The following is an 18,472-nucleotide window of genomic DNA, read 5'->3' on the forward strand; positions in this document are numbered from 1 at the left end:
TAGGACAGGACAGGGGCAGATGGAGGTCTAGGTTAGTTGATGAGAAGCAGATGTTCTGCAGCAGGGCAACACTTGCTTCCTCCAGCCCATCCCTTCCCCATCCCAGCCCCAGAACACAACCAGTGTGAGGACAGCAAATAGGACACATTGGCCAGCAGAGAACAAGGATGTGACCGAACAAGCACTTCACTCAGCAGTGGCTTGGAAAGCCCTTTGCCTTCTTGGCTGCTGTCATGGGCAATCCGTCAGCAGCTGCACTGAATGGGATTCTGTGCAATGGGAATGAGTGAATTTGCTCAGGTTGGTGAATGAGACCATGCAGTGCTGTGCTGTGTATCTCTTCGCTGGATGCTTGCTTGCCAAATGAGACTCCAGACTGAGGCTTCACTGCTAGAGAACCTGCACTTGCTACTGCTTCACCATGAGACTAAACCAGCACAATGGTGACAAGGAGGAGGATCTCACAAGCTGTGTGCTGTTGGTATGACAGCAGGGTGTCTAATTCTCTGGGATAATGCTTATCCCAGCCTGCATGAGCGGGTGGGTGAGGCTGTCCTCATGCAGGGCTGTGTTACATGAGAGTGAGGTACCATACAACTGCTGTTCTGAAGCTCCTTAGTGATGCAGCTGGGTACCAGACTGGGAGGGGAAACACAGACAAGTGCCCAAGAAGCTTAATGAGCTGACAGAATCCAGGGTTTCTCAATGGGATCTGATTTCTCGGACCTGTTCTGACTTTCCATTCAGCTGATGAGGATGGGTACAACTTTCCCCCCACCCTGCACAGCTCCTTGGTTCACTCTTGCCAAGAGAGATTGAATCAAAGTGGAGGAAATCTTGCTCACTGGTTCCAGAAACCCTACAGGCTTCTAAACATTCCTTCTTGGCTGCTTCTTAGCCTCTCTTGTGGGTCACTCCCCATTATTAAGGGAGAGGACAATTGATCAGTGTCTTCATAACTGGGTGAGCTAGGTTTGGTCCATCTTTTGCTCTGGCAAGTCTCCTGCATCCAGGGGAATGGAGAAGCCTCACACCAGTGAAGGTGGAGCATCTTGGGTATACGCTCCCTGCCAAGCTCTTCTGCCCCTCCATCCAGTAAGAGGTTGGTCACAGGTTTACCTTCAGCCCTGTTGAACCCCCGCTGGCTCAGAAGCCAGACTTGGGGCTGTATTTAATGCCACACTGCAGGGTGAGGACACAGCAGGCTGCCCTATGCACCAGTCCCAACAGAGCATTGCTCCATGCCCCTTTGTGCACGCTGGGTGCTTCCTGCAGGCTCCTGCACCGGGACACGGTGTTTACTTGTACCCCTCGTGTTCAGCCCCATGGGGCAGAACAGGGGCAGGGACACACGCTGGGGAGCGCTAGGACCTGGGGAGCGCTCAGCCTGCCTCCTCCCAGCAGATAAGCCACTGTTCCAGGGCAGGGCAGGCTCCGCAGCCTCCCTCCTTCTTGCCTCTATATACGTGGTTTTCCTTCTTCCAGTTCATTCCAGAGCAAAGCAGCTTTGGATTTCTCCGAGCTGCCTTATTTTCCCCTCCCCGGAGCTGGATTGCTGCCAGTGTCTTGCAGGGCCCAAGTTTTCTCCATAGGGATCTCTTTCTCGGAGCAGCCCAGCTGCACACAGGCTGAATCCACGCTCCTGGGGCAAGTTGCAGTCGGGAGAGGAGCAGCAGCAGGGGTGCTGTTTGTGCCTCTCCTCCAAGCTATTCCTGTCAGGATGGATTTATGACTTTAAAAGGGGGGGGAAGAAGGAAAACTGCCTACGGGAGCCAGCGCTTCCACCCCAGCCCAGCCAAGCACACATAAAGCAGCAGTCGGATCCCGAGGCATGAGCAGCGTGCAAGTGGCACCGTGGGATCTGGTGGATCCTTGCATGTAATATGACTGATCGGAAGCCTTTCGTCTGCCTTCCCAGAGCTGAGCTTTTGGATTTAAGGTAGTTTGCTCAGGACCAGACGTTGCTATGTTGGCCAAGACTCTGCTTTCTCTTGGTCTGTGGCTGCAGTTGGCTGCGGGACAGAACACACCTGGGAGAGGTGAGTGCCTGCAAAGACAAGGGGGTTCCTTAGTGCTTCCCCCCCACCTTTAACACCTCCTGGTCCTTAAGTGCTTCTCATTAAGCCTTTTGAGGGTAAAAGCTGAAGTTGCATTGCTGCTGTAGGTGTCTGCTTGCACCCATCTGTTCTCCTGCTTGTTTCCAGCAGAAAGAATGATTCAGAAACTTGCATGTTAGTGCAACCATATGGAAAGGGTCCTCATTCCACACTGTTAGCTGTGCACCGAGGCACATTAAGTACAGACAGTGACTGATACCATACCTGTCTTGCTGGTGTGTTGCTAATCTCTGTCATTCAATCATCATTCCCTCTTTAAAATGCTTTCTTTTGGATGCTGCTCAGGGAGAAAGGCTGTGGGTCATCAGTGCAGAGCTGATGGGAGGAAAGGGACACGGAGGAGATGAAGGTCTCACTTCTGGCTCCTGCACTGTGGCACTGGGCAGAGCACACAGCCCACATGGTGGGGGCTGAGCTGATGCAGTTGCTGTGCTCGCAAGCAAAAGAAGGTTCTGTTCTTTGCAGGGCTGCTGGTGGCTGCATCTGCCTTTCCCTGCACCTGGGCAGTGTAACCCAGTGTGGAAGGAGGAGGGAACCCCTGGTCTGCCTGGACAGCAGGTCCTCAGCTCAGCCAGGGTCTGGTTTGCTTTGGTGGCAGAGCAGACTGTGTCTATTGCTCAGATCCCTGACATGGTGCAGGATTCAGTTCCCCAGAGACACAGGCGGGTTCAGGAATGGTGCTGGCACGATGCTCAATGAGCCCACAGGCAGCACTTACTGCCCTACATCTCTGCTGCCATGGGGGTGTGTGGCCACTGCCCAGCCCTGGCTAAGAGCGATGCTCGGACCTGCAGAGCACATGCGGAAGCGAGCCAAGGCTTTCCAGAGGGATTGTGCCTTGCTGCAGGGTCAAAGCCGTGTGGTGCTGTTATTGATGTGCTGACTGCTCGCAGGTTGCCAAGCACCCTCAGAGGAAATGAACCTGCTGGTGGGCAAGGGGCCATCCCCAGCGGCTTGGAAGCCTGAAGCCACCCTGGGCAAAGAGCTAGGCTGGCAGCCCTTGCCTAGAGGGGCTGTGGGGCTGTGCCATGGCCATACAGTGACAGGAGCTCTCAGAGAGGCAGGGATGCATCTTCATAGCTGTGCCCTAAGGGCTTGACTGAGTGTGAATGGTTGGGGTTTCATTCTCAGCTGCAGTGGATGGAGCGAGGGAGCTGGTGCTTCTACATAGGATCATAGAATAGTCAGGGTTGGAAAGGACCTGGAGATCATCCCGTTCCAACCCCCTGCCATGGGCAGGGACACCTCACACTAAAGCATATCACCCAAGGCTTCGTCCAACCTGGCCTTGAACACTGCTGGGGACGAAGCATTCACAACCTCCCTGGGCAACCCATTCCAGTGCCTCAGCAGCCTCACAGGGAAGAATTTCCTCCTTATATCCAATCTAAACCTCCCCTGTTCATGCTCAGGAATGACTGGTTTTTTGCAGGATGATGGCCACTGACTTAGTGCAAAGGCATATGATCAGTTCCCCTGGACTTTCCTCTTTAGGTCCAGCTTCAGATCCCTGTTGCATCAGTGTAAGGTACGAACAGTCTGGGCTTTGATAAATGAAGCTTAAGTTGTTATTACCTGGTTGCCCTGGACCAGCATCAGCAGTAAATGATGGGGATGTTGCTGTCGATGTGAGTGCAGCAAGTGAAAAACAAGCACAGCCCATCCATAGGCACTTTGTAGAGGACCCTGCACTCACTGAGCTCTGAAGCACAGCTCAGTCCCTGGGGCAATTCCACACTTCCTGCACTCTGAGGCTCTAAATAAGGCATCAGAGACAGCAAAACTCCTGAAAAGATCACAGGAGACGGCAACGCAGCTTCCTTCCTGCAGAGGAATGTGTCTGAAGGGCCATTTCTCAACACACAGCCTGTGATCTATGGCACAGACGAGCTGGAACCTGCATAGGCAGCTTGGGCTTTCAGTCACACCAGTGTATGCTGCCTGGTGGGGCTCAGCTCCCTGTCTAGGGCAGGTTACCCAGCTGCTTCCCACGGCACAGGCCTCCCTGCTGTGGCTTCCAGTGTACAACACACTCCGGATGCTGGGATACCTCTGGAGGAGGCAGTGCCCTGCTCCTCCTGCCTCTCACTGCGATCCCAAGGGGCCCCAGGGAAGCAGGGATTGTGTTCTCCAGCCTCCAAACCTGCCTCTCTTCAGGAGAGAGCTCTTTTCCTGCCATGGCCAAGCAGTGAGAAGGGAAGGCAAAGGGGTTTCAAACACACACCAGGCAGGACGTGGTCTGGTTTGGGTGTTGAACCCTTTATGCTCTGCGAGTTCCAAGCCCCATGGAAGTCAGACGTGTGCTCGGGCCCCAGCCAACAGCACAGGGATCCCTATAAGCGGATGGCTGCTGTCAGCATCTCAGTGCCAGGGAAGTCTGACCAGCTGCTTTCCCCTTGGAAAAGCCAAACCTTCCAATAGGCAATGCTGTGACTCCATGGTGACACTTTGCTCCCTTCAAAACACCTCTCTGTGTGTCTGATCTGTGTCTATTGACCGTGTGTCAGCTCGAGGGTGGCTACAGGATACTGCCATGTGCTCTGTTCCCTGCACTGGGTTCAGGGTTAGAGTTAGGGTTAGGGTTAGGGGTTAGGGTTACCTAACCTAATGGAACCCTGCACAGCAGCAGCAATGACAGCAGCTCTGTGGGGCTGTTCCCTGGCTAATGGATGCTCCTTCTCTCCACATCCCACCACGAGTGAGAGATGTTCCCTCGTCCTCTTGCCAAGCAGCACATCTTCCTGCTGTGAAGCAAAGGAAGGGGCCTGCTGCTTGCGTAATGCAGGGATTTACTGGTAACAACCCTCAGCAGCCCCACCTCTGGCACGGCTGGCATGTTTGTGTTGGATGGAGGACAAAGAGCAGGGAAAAGATGAGGAACTGGAAACCTAAACCTGTGTGATGGAGCATCCGGCCCCTCTGTAAGTGCTGCCACACTCCTGCTGCGGTGAGATCCCTTCCCTAGGGATCGGATGGATCCGTTCTGCTGACAGAACTGGAACGGGAGGAATGTCCTTCCACCTTAGGCAGGGCAGTGCTGAGCAGAGGTGAGTGTGATGGTATTTGCCTGTACGAAGGATTAGCCTCCTGCTCCACCCACAGACAGTGCTTCAGCTCCAGAACACATACCTGCCCACCAGTGGAACTGTTGCTGCTGTTAACTGGTTGTTAACCGGTTGTTAACAAGTTATTAACCAATTGTTGATCAGCTGTTAACCGGTTGTTAACGAGTTGTTAACCACTAGTTAACCAGTTATTAACAGCTTGTTAACCAGTTATTAACCAATTGTTAACCAATTATTAACCAGTTGTTAACCAATTGTTAACTGGTTGTCGACCAGTTGTCAACCGGTTGATAACCAGTTATTAACCAGTTGTTAACCAATGCTTTATACCCTCCAGGCAGAACCTGGTGTCAAGCAGTGGCTTTCCTGCAGAGCCTCCTCACGCTGGCGTTCACCCCGTGTTCCCCTGTACCGGTAGCTCCGGCAGTGATGGGTTTCTGCTTGTGCTGAAGTCCAGGTGTTGGTGCCTGTGAGCCAGCTTACCGGCTGTGATCAGTGCCTGTCCTTTGGTCACTGCTCCCTGCCCTGCCAGGCTCTGAAGCCTTCACAGACCACGTTAGGGGAACCCAGAGGCACTGCTCAAAGCGGTGAGAGGAGAAACAGGGTTTCCTCCTGGGAGGCAGCACCCCTGCTGCCCACAGCTCTCCCTGTGGTTTGCCAGCCAGGGAAGTGCCTTGCACTGCTTCCAATGGAGGGGAAAGCACAGGGACATGGCTGCACGTGTGTGACTTGCTTCATGCAGCCTGAAGCCCTTGTTGCTCTGTCCTGCTGGAATGCCATTAGGAGGTAGGGAGCTCTAGGAACCGGTGGCAGGGACCTGCAGGTCACAGGTTCAGCTCATCCGTGTGATGGGGTGATGGAACTGCACACTGCTATGGGCAAGGAGGGTTGCTTACTGGGTGTGTGTAACACAGGGCTGAGCTGGGCTGGGTCATGCAGAGCTGGCTGTAATCCACATGGATGGCAGGTCCCATTCCGAGCAGCCAGGACATGTAACAGGCCCCTTGTACCTCCCCATCACCCCCTGCCCTGTCCATTCCCTCCTCGTGGCTTTGCCATCTCCTATCTGCCCCTTGAAGCAGTGCCCCAGACAGGGTTTAGCAACCCCTGCCCATCTCTGCCAGGCTCATTGCCATCCCTGTGCCTGCCTTGCCATGGCTTTCTGCATGGGCTCTCCCTGGAGCTAGTACCAGTTTGGGAGCCTTTCCATACAGCTCCCGCACGGCTCGAGGGCTGCATCAGCTCCATCTGTGCTCCGGAGCCCACGCTGCTTGGCCTCTCCATAGTCACAGACAGAGGAGCTCAAAAGGGCAAGCAGGAATCTCTAGGCCAAGGCTTGTTCTCCCTTCTTGCACCTCCAAAGCTGGGCGGTGGTGAATAGAGCTCCAAATTCACCATTGACAATGTAAACCTCTCAAGGTCTGAGAGCAGCAGGAGGAATCCCTCATGTGTGTGCACTCCCCATGCAGCAGAGTGACTGAAAGGGTAAGGAAAGGAATAAATGGGATGGCATTCCAGCTCACACCCTCAAAGCGTGCTCTTCTTGACACACTGCATTCTTCTGCACACATGGGGCTTGCAGCCCCGTCCCAGACACCTCGAGCCTCTCTGGGATGCTGCTCCAAGGCTGTGTGGGAGCCGAGGTCAATGTGCATTCAGAAGAGCAGGGAACCATCCGATCTGCCTGGCGTTTAGCAAGTGATGCAGGGAGGAGTCCCTCCATTCCAGTGGTATAAATCAGGAGCTTCCTGCCAGGCTTGTGTGGAGCGAGCAGCCAGTTCTGAGAAGCAGCCGCCTCTCCCGGGACAACAGAGCCAGCAGGTTTCCTCATCAAGCTTCTTTATCATCCCAATCTCTCCAAATACAGCTCGGTTTGGTTCCAGGCACTTCCATTGCCATCAGATGGGATAAACCTGGGAGCTGCGTTAGGCTCTAACATCGCTCCTGACCTTGGGACCAGCAGTTTGCTGCTGTCGCTGGGGCTGCTGCTCATCGCCCCAGGGGATGGCAGAGGCTGCTGCCTGGCACAAGGCACTGTCCCACTGGCTGAGGCTGGTGAGGAATGTTCCCAGCTCCTGGAACATGTCCACCTCCAGCCTGGAGCTGAAAGCAGGGAGGATCAGCGGGTGTTGTGTAACAAGAGGTGTCAGTGCGAGCTGATGGAGCTCAGAGGCATTCAGCAGGATCCAGGGCTCCTGGGGTGTACTTTTAACTCTACCCTGATTCCTGTGCCTCAGCTCCTGCCTCTTTCTACTGCCCTGGCCTTTCAGTTTATCTGTGGTGCTTTGATAACCTGTGCCTGAAGAGCCTGGCATGAGGCTGGGTGAGTCTGTGCAGTGCTTCCAGGTCCTGAGGAGTGTGGTGGGGAAGTGCTCTGAGTATGCTCCGGTCCAGGGCATCTCTCCTACAATGTACCTTAAAACCAAAGGTGTGTAGAGAGCAGCTTGTGCACAATCACAGGCAGACCTCTGGGTAATGCTGCAGTGTTAGAATCTAAGCAAAGCTTCCCAATGTGGGAAAATGGGATGCCAGGGAGATGGGGTGAGAAGCTCCTGGAATAAAGCCTGGGAGCCTTCACACTACATGCAAATAATGGTAATGATCAAAGGGAGCAAATCCCCAAGTCTCTGCCTAGCAGAATCCTCACTGAATCCTGAGATTGGGCAGCAGATGAACAAGCTTTCCATCATTCCACTAACACACCTGCCTCTCTCCTGACCAGGTCCCCAGCCCTCAGTTTCCAACTCAGAGGGGGATCTCCTCTTCTTACTGGACAGCTCCGGCAGTGTCTCCTACTATGAGTTTTCCAGGGTGAAGGAATTCATGTGGGACCTTGTGCAACCTTTCACCTTTGGCCCCAGAGATGTCCAGGCCAGCATCATCCACATCAGCACTACGCCCACCATGGAGTTCCCCTTTGACCGGTACCAGTCCAGCAGCTCCCTACAACAAGCCATCCGGGACACTCGGCAGCTCATGGGTGACACCAACACAGGCAAAGCTCTCTCCTATGCCAAGGAGAAGCTCTTCAGTGGTGAAGCTGGTGCCCGGCCTGATGTGCCCAAGGTCCTGGTCTGGGTGACGGATGGTTTCTCCAGTGATGACATCTCTGAACCCATGCAGCTCCTGAAGGACATGGGGGTAACAGTGTTCATTGTCAGCACAGGACGAGGGAACTACCTGCAGCTCTCTGCTGCTGCCAGCCAGCCTCCGGAGAAGCACCTGCACTTTGTGGACGTGGATGATTTGACCATCATCACCAAGGAGCTGCGAGATTCCATCCTAGGTATGGTGGGGTTGGCTTGTGTTCAGTGGGGCTGAATGGGAGTTAATGCCTGGCTCTGCAGGGTAGGCGATCCCCTGAACCCAATGGTCCTCCTGAGCCACAGCTGCTGCCCCCACAAACTGAGGTGCTTTGTACACAGTGCTGTAGGTCTAAGTACAAAGCAAGGCTTTTAGGAGGTCTGGGACAAGCATCTCTATTCCTCTTGGAATGTCCCATAACTGACTGGGACACATTCCCTTCTGTTGGTGAGATGAACTTGTCCTTGGAGTTGTTCAGGTGTTAGCAGAGGCTCAGGCAGTGCACTACCTGGATTCCTTAAAACCCCACAAGGCTTTGAACTGGAGCTGTTCAGACATCCATGTGAGTCAAGCATAGCATGGGAATGCCCCCACCTGCACAGGTTAATTGTTAACCAGAGACTTCCCCAACAGGCAATGAATAGGCTCCAGCAAAGGCTGGGAGCAAGGCACCCAAGTCCTTTGAACTCGAGTCTTACGTTCAGGATGGTTTGTGCTGTCTATAATGCTGTCTGGTTATGAGCCATCCGATGGAGGAGGAGGTCACAAACACACACACATGCGTGTGCTGGGAAGGATTTAGTCCTCTCAGCTCCCTCAGACTCTTGTCTGGGATAGACCTGATGTCCTGCCTACAGCACCGTGTGTGAGCACCGTGGCTGGCACACACTGAGATGTCTAACTCCTGCCTACAAGTATCTGGCAGCTGCTCTCAGCAATTAGGGATGGTGCTGGCTGTCAGCATGAAGACTGTAGGAGGGGAACGGTTTTGTTCCATAGCTCCCCTGTTGGAACGTGTTCCACATCTGCCAGATCTATAGCTTGACTTGGCCAGCACAGCCCTTGGAAGGAAAGCCCAGCCCTGACTTGTTAGGCTGAGCAGCCCAACCACCACCTCTGGGTTGCTAACGTGGTTGTGGCCGTTGCTGTGCAGGGAGCAGGAACAGAGCTGATCCTCAGCAATCCTGCTCTTCAGAGCATCCAGGGAAGGCTCAGAGGAGACCCAAAGCCCTGATCCAGGCCAGAACACAGGCATTAGGAAGCCAAGAGGAACACCTCATGCTGATCTGCATGCTGCGCTGCACAGAGCATGTTCTCTTTGCAGCTCCTCAGTGCCAGCACGGTGGGAGTGCCTGTGCTTGCCTCTGCCTCCCAGATCCCCCTGGATTTGCTTGGAAAGCTGAGGGAGTTCCTATGACTCTGCAGACTTTCCAGTGATTTCTTTTTCTGGAGGTTCTCTCTCCATTGGAAACACTGTTTTAATTCCTCATTTGGCTTCTATGGGAGCTGGCTTTGGAGCATCCAAGTAACCCTTTCCACAAACACTCTGTATGGAGCCGTTCCTGCTTCCAGTGATCACTTACCAAACCACAGACAGGGACGATGTTCTCCACCCATCCACATGTGTGAGCATGGGGCAGGACCAGACAGCACACAACCCCAGATGCTTTGTTTCAGCTTCTGGTGCATCCTGAGGCCAGGGGGTGGAAAAGAGCATCCCAAAATGAGATATCCCCTGCACATCCTTGCAGCACAAGGTTGCCTTGAAGACCTGCAGAGGTAATAAACACTCTGCTGTGTCCAGCAGCACTATGCTGTGCATCCCCCAGGTCTAGAAGTCACTAGTCTGGGATTTGAATGGAAGGAGAGATTCCCACAGGAATACAGACTTGGTGCCTGGGTTTTGGTAACATCAGACTTTAGTAGCATCCCCTGAATTAGCCTGAATAAAACCCCATGTGTCCACTCTTCCCTTCCTGCAGGAGGCAGCCCTCATCACTGCCTTCCTGCTTCTGGCCCCTGGGATAGCAGGGATAGGCAGGATCCTTGGCAGGCACACATTAGGCCTTTCCAACTCTGGAATGGCCCAGACTGGTTTTATTTTGCTGCTATCTTGTCCTCATCTCTTGCTACTGTTGAAAAGCCTTTTGTAATGCACAGACAAGCTTTGCCAAGAGTTGCTCTCCTCCCTCCACCCCCTATCCAGGAACAGTGTTTCATGCCTGCTCCATAGATATTCCAACACAATGAACCCAGGCTTCTTGGGAAGGACCTTCAAGCATTGCAAACCCACAAGGCATTCCTTGGAGCTGACATCAGGGGCTGTGCTAGCATCCACTTGCTCTCCACTTGTTCCATCCTTTAGCACCATCCTCTGAGCCAAGTTCTGCAGGAGCCTACCTGGGAGCACTCCCCATCCATATCCAGGACAACACATTCCTGACCTGAACCAAGGTCCTGCATAGCTTCTGCTGCAGTGAAGGCTTTGAACCTGGACCCTCTGACACTCACTTAGAGCAGAACACAAGCAGGTGACTACAGGGAGCAATCTCAGACCTTGAATGTCCACCCTGGTAATGGAGAAGTGTGATCCCCCCCTCCCCGAATCAGAACCTTGACCCTATCCCTGTTAAAGCATGGAAACAGAGCAGTGAAGTGATGTGATTTGTCCCAGTTCCTAGCGGAAGCTTCTGCAAGAGGGGACCTTGTCCCCAGAGCCGGAACAGGCTCCTCTGCTGCCTGGCTGTGTTTCTTCCTCTCATCATGAAAGCAGCAGCATTCCTGCTTCCTGTGCCTTCAAACTGGTGTCTCAAGTCACCAAGTAGGTAGAAGGCAAATGTGTCCCAGGCTGCCTCCGAATATTGTTAGGAAGGGTCTGTCTATTACAAGGGACGAACTTGCTGCTTCCCTCTGGGAATGAGGAGGTGCTGTGAAGCTTGCTAGGGCTTATTGCTCTCTTTACATGCTCAAGGCATCCACAGTCTGGCAGTGACTATGGAGCTCTGTGCTGTGGGCACATCCCTTGGGTTTGCACTGTGTCCCTTGCATCCACCTCAGTTATTCACCGTCTCCATGGGCCCTGCCTCCAAGCTCCCTCATTCCCATTCCAGGAGCTTTTGGCAGGACCCGTGGTGCTGAGCCCTTCCCTCTGCTCCCTGCCCCTCTGTGGCTTGGCTGTGGGTGGCTGTGGGGCTCACAGAGGGGTGCAGTGCCCCGGGCCCCATGGTGCTGCCTCCTCCAAGCTCTCCCTGGGTGGAGCTGGAGAAGGGGGAATGTTCCTGGGATAGCCAAGGAACAGCTCAGAGGAAAAAGTGAGGCTGCTCCGTTTGGTACAGGGAGGCTGGCAGGGATGCGGAGGAGGGATGATCTGCTCCAGGATAGGGTGTGCTGGGGTAACCCTGCTCTCTTGCAGCTCTGGGCAGACTTCTGTGCCTTCCTTTACTCTCTATTTAGAACACCCTGCGAGGTATTTAAGCTTGGTACCATCATAAGGTGTCAGGAGTGAGGCTGTGCAGAGCAAAGGCACTTCTTTAAGGCTCGGGGTGCTTTAAAACACCCTTAAAGAAACAAAAAAGAGCATCTTTGTCTTCATACACCACATCCCTGGAGCTAGAAACAACCTCCTGTGTTTGTCCCTCTGGAAGACCAGGGAATAGTGGAATTCTGCCCAAGATGGGCTCACGTGTGTCCGGAGGCTCAAGTGGCAGAGGAAGCTGGGGAGCTGTGGAGCACCAGAACAGGTATTGCTGCCTGTGCATTGCTTGGGCTCTGGAGCTCAGAGGCAGCACACGCCTGGGTGCAGGGGGGAAGCAGGAGCAGGTATGAACCTTGAGCATCCCAGAACAATGGGGCTCTGTGGAACACTGCCGGCCCCAAGTGCTGCCCCTTCTTCCTGGCCACTGCCTGCAGGCAGGGAGAGAAAGCTGGGGCTTCACAGAGCAGCCTGGGGGCTTATGGCAAGCGGCTTTGGGGCTGCTGCAGTGCTCCTGCAGTGCAGCCCATGGCAGCTGGGGCTGTGCGAGCTCTGTGCAGTGACCAGGTTGCTATAGGGAGGAGACTCCAGCTGTGATCCAGCGGTGCTGGGGGCTGCACCCCCCCCTCCATAAGGGCCTGTGTTTTAGATGTGCTGTGTTCTGGTGTTCACGTCAGCAGAGATTCCTTGCCTCTGTTTCTCTTCCAGATGTTATCCAAGCAAACCGGCTCCATGCAGTGGATATCACCTCAAGCAGCTTCCGCCTGGTGTGGCCCCAACTCCTCTCCCAAGAAACCGGCTACTACACTGTGGAGTATGCCCCAGTTGATGACCTAGCAAGGAAGAGGGCAGAGCAGGTGTCTGGGGCTCACACGAGCTTCACGCTGAACAACCTTGCACCAGACACTGCCTACGAGGTGGCACTCATTCCTGAATCCAACATCCACTACTTCCCTCCGCAGACAACAAGGGTCACTACCCTGGCAGGTAAAACGCGCACAGTTGTGACCAAGGGGGAAGTCTCCACTGTGCTGAGCCTCATATATATATATGTGTAAATGTATATATATGTATAGATGTGTGTATATATATATATAAAGCAACTGGGACAGCGCTTGATCTGCATCCCACAGCCTCATGGTCTCCTTGAAGGAGGCAGATGGCTGTGGTCAGGACAGAACATAAAGGCTGCTTTATGCTGGCACTCAGCAGCAGGTTTTACTTAGAGATGTTCTGGATTGTCCAGAGAAGGGGATCAGGTCTGATGATCATAAGATCCAACCCTTTCAACCTTAACGTATGAACCCAGAGTAAATCAGAGCCTATTGCCCTGGGCAAAGAAGGCAGGAGCTTCAACGTGAAAGTATTTATCAGGTGGAGAGCCCACCGGGGGTAAAGCACAGGCTGGTGCATGTACTCACTATCCCAGCATGCTGGAGAGGCAGAAACAACGCTGCCTTGTGTGGGTTCCTGCCAAAGGGGAAGCTTGACTCTTGTGGCTTGAGCAGCTGCTGTGGGAGCAAGGAGATGGGGCTGCAGGTGTGTCCAGTGATGGGGAATCCCAGCACAAGAGGGAGGGAGAGCAGGAACACTCGGAGCAGAATCTGCTCTGTGCAGACTCCATGCAGCCATTCGGGCCAGGAGCATCACTTGGATTGATGCTGGGTAGCAACTGGTGTTCTTATGCCTGGAATTACCTCCTCATCCACATCCTTACCCATTGCTTTCAGAGGAAATAAGCCCGGCTCAGGTGTTCATCTCAGAGTCTGGCCCGCACGGCTTCCACGTGAGCTGGGCTCCTACCCTGGACAGTGTGGTCAGCTACCAGGTGCTGTATGGACCATTACCTGGGAACTCCGTGCAGCTGCTGGAGGTGGGTGGTGAGCACAATGGCACCGCGGTGGAGAACCTGGCAGCCAATACAACCTACCTGGTGACGGTGACCGCGATCTACAGGTCGGGAAAGGAGAGGTCCCTGTCAGCCAAAGCGTGCACCCAGGAAGGTGAGGGGGGGACCGTGGGGCACAAGGGGTCTCTGAAACCCCTGCTCCTTCACGCACATCAGTTGCCTTTAGGTGAAGTCAGCCCAGTTCCTGGGGAGGGATGAGGGGAAGGGAAGGCTGCAGCTTTCCCATGAGCAGCACATGGTACGCCATGGGGATGGAGCAGATGTGTAAGGCATGGGGCTTATGAAAAGGAGGCATGCACAATATGACTGCTATGACAGGGCACAGGCTGCCAAGCTGCTGGTGTAGGCACGAACAGAATGGATCTGGAGGTCCCTGAATGCTCCCAAGGAGGGAAAGGCAGCTTTAGGTGTTCCTTTCCCCTCAGTGTCTGTTCTCTGGTGTGATTCAGCATCAGAGGGGTGGAAGTTTCACAGCAGAAGCTTCTGCTCTCAAGGGGCTCCTGTAAAGATATTGCAGGAGGTAAAACCTGGCTCCCATCAGGACTCAGCAGTAGGGAGCTCAGCGAGCAGCCGCAGCTGCAGGTGCAGGAGGTGCCAGCCTGTCCCTAACAGTGCTGGTACCAGGGCAGAGGTAAGGAGGCATCAACTCTTGCCTCCCACCCAGAGCAGGCCGGGTGCTCTCCCAGCAGGAGCAAGGAGCTGGGCACTGAGGATCACTCCATACACACATCCCCACTCCATACACACATCCCCACTCCATACACACAGCCCCACTCCATACACACATCCCCACTCCATACACACATCCCCACTAACACGACTCCTCTGTCTGCAGAGGCCTCCCAGGTGAGGCACCTTCGCTTCGAAGACGTGGGCCCCAGCACCCTGAAAGCCTCCTGGGACTCTGCCGCCGGGGATGTCCTGGGTTACCGAGTGCGATGCCGACGGCAAGCGGGCCCCGTGTCCGTGCTGAGCGTGTCCCCGCAGACCCACAGTGTGCTGCTCCCTGACCTGCCCGCGGGCACCACCGGCCACGTCTGCGTGAAGCCCGTGTACCGGAGCCGGGAGGGCAGGCGGCTGTGCCGCACCGTGCGCAGGCAGCCGGGTGAGCCGGGGCAAGGGGCAGCCCTGGGGCACTGAAGGGTACTGAAGGGCACTGCCGGAGAGCCGGCACAGAGCGGCCCCGTTGCTGCAATCCCCTGTGCTCATCACTTGGCTTGCCAACAGGGCTCCATCGCAGCTCCATCTGGCCGCATGTTTAAGAGCAATGCTCCTCCTAGTGGCATTATATCTGCGCGCAGGGGGAAAGGGATGCAGTGGAGGCAGTCCTGCCTTTTCCTTTGGGATAAGGAGGACTGCCCAAAGCTGGCATGGGCGTTGGAAGTGCTGTTTGGAAGTCACTTCAAGTCTTGGCTGCCCTTCACTTTCCGACGTGGCAGGGAGTAGCCACCCTTGAACACAGCTCCTAAGGCACAGCACAGCTTTCATCCTCCCACTGCCCAGAAGCCAGTTACTGCCATGTAACACACAGGGATTCTCGACAGGCTGAAGTGAAGTAAGAGCTAAAATGCTGTGTGAGAGTGCAGGGGCATGGATAAAGCTGACATTATGTGTCTTGTGTTCTCTCCAGCTACAGAGGCCCATGGATATAAGCACAGAGAGCGAGCGTGATGGTATCCGGAATGAACTGATTCCCAGCAGAGCAAGGACTCCTGCTTGGACAAAGACTTGGACAGAAAGGAGGGGTCGGGAAGGAGACTGGATTGCTGACAGATCATCTCCCAGCCTGCGCTGTCCATTGAGGTGTCCTGGTTGCCAAGCCTCAAGGCTGGCCTCAGCCGAGTGCTCCCAAAGCTTAAAGGTTTGGTTTGGCTGGAAGGAGCAGCCGATCCGACCAATAGATCCCAAATCCACACCCTCTTTCTTATCAGTGCCTGACAAATAACAAACCAAAGGCCAAGTGCTGAATCCTCCCTCCCGCTTGCTTCCTGCCTATGCTCTATTTATTAAAGGTTGATGCTGTTTCATTTCTGCAGCTTAGGAACACGTTCACAACAGGCTGCTCCCCCCCTGCCCTTTCCCTGTGGGCAGCTGCCCTCAGCAAGGTGACACATGGCCAAATCCATTCCTGCTGTCAACTGCAGCTGGAACATGACAAAGAGCAGCTTCCCTTTGACTCATCCACTCTGCTCCACAGGTAGCTCAAATGAGGCGTCCCAAAGGTACAACATGGAAGGGGAAAGCACTAGCGGGAAGAGGAGTAACAGAAATGTGCAGTATGCAGAGGAGATTGGGTCAGAGCCACCAGGACTGCTGGGAAGAGGAGGAAGAGCGGTTGTTAACACACTCGGCCTTTGGCCGGAATGTGGAGGAGACACCATAAAACCCATCCTCCCTCCCATAAAGTGCCAGGACAGCTCAGGCTTCCCAGCTGGGCTTTGGTTTATGGCAGAGCTTAGTGAGCTCAGCCCAAGCAAGGCCATGCTGGGGGGGATGAGCACTGCCAGGGGCTCCAGCAGGGAGCTCTGCTCATGCTCTGCCTGCTGAATTCTTGAGTCTCACCAGCGCTGTTCCACTTCCCCCTATGGCACCGGTATCAGGTTCATCTGCTGCAAGGATGTGCAGATCCCAGAGGGACTGTGAGAGGTTCCAGCTCCCCAAGTCCTTTGTCTTGGGGTTTGGTGTCAGCCTGGGAGCAGGAAACTCAAAACCTTGGGAACTTACTTCCCCTGCAGGTTATTCCACTTGAGAGCTCTCGGCCCTCAGCTGAGTTCATTGAGCAGCAGAGAGGCAGGAAGAGCCAGACAGCAAGAGCATCGACAGGAGGTAGTTTTGCTTCTCCTTCAGACACACACCTCCCAAGCACAGTGCAGGGCTGCCTGGATCGTGACCATTACATGGCCTGTGCAGATGGTTTCAACAAACTGGATACAAGTCCTGCTACCAGAGCAGCTATGTGGAGGTTATTAGCCCAGGTATGGACAGTAAGTACCCAGTGCTACCATTCCAGGCTCTAGCCTCTGAAGGCACAGAGCACATCTTCAGTGTCTTGTCCTGGGCTTCCACTCACTGCTAAGCTTGAGCTATACTTAAAAATTGGGATTTTAGGGGAGAAGAGTAAATCTCATTCTTCCCCTTTGGCCCCAGGCTTGGATTTGCTGTCATGAAGCTGCTCTTTGCAAAGGGGAGCTGGGGAAAGAAAGGACAGTTTCATACCTACTAACAAAGCCATTGGATCAGCGTAGTTCCAAACCTGAGGGCTTAGGGCTGTACAGACATGTACATAGTTCTGCTAACAAACCCCACATCAGTGGGAGCACCTTCCCTCAGCAATGCTTGCTCTATTTAAGCTCTGTTGCTCATTGTCCTACATATGGGACTGTGGTTTTAAGTGGCACTGTACGTTGGAGAGCCCACATAGAGTGTCTCCATGCTGCAAACCCTCTGCTGATGGGCTTCTTAAAGCAGCTCCTTTGCAGGCTGTGAGGACCTTGTCGCCTGAGCGCTGAGTTCATCACGTGTAGGTTTATGGAGCTCTTGCCTTGGGCTGCCTTCTTGTAGAGGAGGAAGGGATGGCAGGGAAGCAAGTCATCCATTAACTCAATAAGAAGATTTGCCATGATTTGTGCTCTCCTTTGGAATGCGTGTTTGTGACTGATTAATGTGCATGGAGCCTGTGTCGAGGGGAAGATAAAGCCTCTGGAATCACTCATGCAATAAGATAATCTTGTTCACTCTTGCTGTAGGACAAAGTAATTCCGCACAGCTCCCTGCATAGTTTACTCGTGCATTAACCCAATTGTAATGCATCATTTTGAAGACAATTAAATACACAGTGCAAGAGCTACTGAACGATTACTTTGTTCTTGATGGCAATGAGGGCAAACCTGTTGAGCACTTGTGTTCTAATGAGATGTATTCCTCACTTGGAAGCATTCCTCCCAGTCTGCTTTACATGGAACTTCCCCCGAATAAATGTGTCAAGTATCTAAGTCGAAATACATCAGTCTCAATGTCTCAGCTTCAGGAATAAGGAGCCAAAGAGTAAATACCCCTTAAATCTTGGCAGAACTGGTGGTACTCGTGAGCGTGAACACTGAAGTGGGACAGGTGAGTTAAATTAACTTTGTTTTAACCCAAGCCTAAGGATTTCTAGGGCTATTTGAGCATCTCTGTACTGATGGCATGGGTATGACACCCAAACCCCTCTATAGGGTGAGAGCACAACCCATCACGGCTCCCAGACAGAGCTCAGTTCTATGTGTGTGGACTGCTGCACCTGCACTGCACTGGACCTGCACTGCACTGCACCATACAAGCACAGCTGTAGTTCAGATGCATGAGCTGATCGCTCACAGCAATGTGAGAAAGGTTCTATCTTCATCTGGTGTTTAACTGACTGCAGTGGATGCCTGCCTGCTACAAACAGGCTTAACTCTGACAGTTCCACTAAGAAACAGAAGCCAGCAGACACCTTGAAGGTGTGAAAGCTCAGGACGTGTCTTTATCATACCGGAAAGGTGAAGGAAAAGGTTCCCTCAATCCAGAACTGATGCTGATAGTGCAAACTGGGAGGGGAGCCTGATCTCAGACAGTGAAATGGGCTCATAAATAGCCTGAGAGAGGAACTGTCAGTGGGTTAGTGCTTGGCTTTCTTTTGTACTTTGCAGTGCTGCCATCAAATCCTTAGGAACCATTCAGTATCCATGCACTGCCCCAAGGTGTGAGTGAGAAAACAGCAGGTGAAAGATGATGTAATTGTGAGGAACAGGCATCGGCTGCTCTGCCACTGCACTGGTAAATGTGGCAGCACAGAATCACTGAG

General features: G+C 53.7%; 1 protein-coding gene across 2 annotated transcripts; it reads left to right on the plus strand.

Annotated features, from left to right (window-relative positions):
• Nucleotides 1-1,397: 1,397 nt before the first annotated feature.
• VWA1 (von Willebrand factor A domain containing 1) lies at nucleotides 1,398-17,648 on the plus strand. 2 transcript variants are annotated; one of them, XM_005143630.4, is made up of 6 exons: nucleotides 1,398-2,039; nucleotides 7,905-8,468; nucleotides 12,447-12,725; nucleotides 13,469-13,741; nucleotides 14,483-14,752; nucleotides 15,278-17,648. In XM_005143630.4, the coding sequence occupies exons 1-6, from the start codon at nucleotides 1,967-1,969 to the stop codon at nucleotides 15,316-15,318; spliced, it is 1,500 nt and encodes a 499-aa protein (XP_005143687.2). In that variant the 5' UTR covers nucleotides 1,398-1,966; the 3' UTR covers nucleotides 15,319-17,648. The 2 variants fall into 2 exon arrangements, with proteins under 2 accessions (XP_005143687.2, XP_030900152.1); XM_031044292.2 differs by lacking the exon at nucleotides 14,483-14,752.
• The last annotated feature ends 824 nt before the right edge of the window (nucleotides 17,649-18,472 follow it).

This window comes from Melopsittacus undulatus, chromosome 12 (genome assembly GCF_012275295.1).
Source record: "Melopsittacus undulatus isolate bMelUnd1 chromosome 12, bMelUnd1.mat.Z, whole genome shotgun sequence".
Taxonomy (NCBI): domain Eukaryota; kingdom Metazoa; phylum Chordata; class Aves; order Psittaciformes; family Psittaculidae; genus Melopsittacus; species Melopsittacus undulatus.

What these genes read in the sequence shown, in the direction of transcription:
- VWA1 (XM_005143630.4), top strand. Translation starts at nt 1,967, where the DNA reads ATGTTGGCCAAGACTCTGCTTTCTCTTGGTCTGTGGCTGCAGTTGGCT. An exon ending in GCTGCGAGATTCCATCCTAG is followed by an intron (nt 8,469 to 12,446) that starts GTATGGTGGGGT and finishes TTTCTCTTCCAG; the next exon opens with ATGTTATCCAAGCAAACCGG. An exon ending in CAAAGCGTGCACCCAGGAAG is followed by an intron (nt 13,742 to 14,482) that starts GTGAGGGGGGGA and finishes CTCTGTCTGCAG; the next exon opens with AGGCCTCCCAGGTGAGGCAC.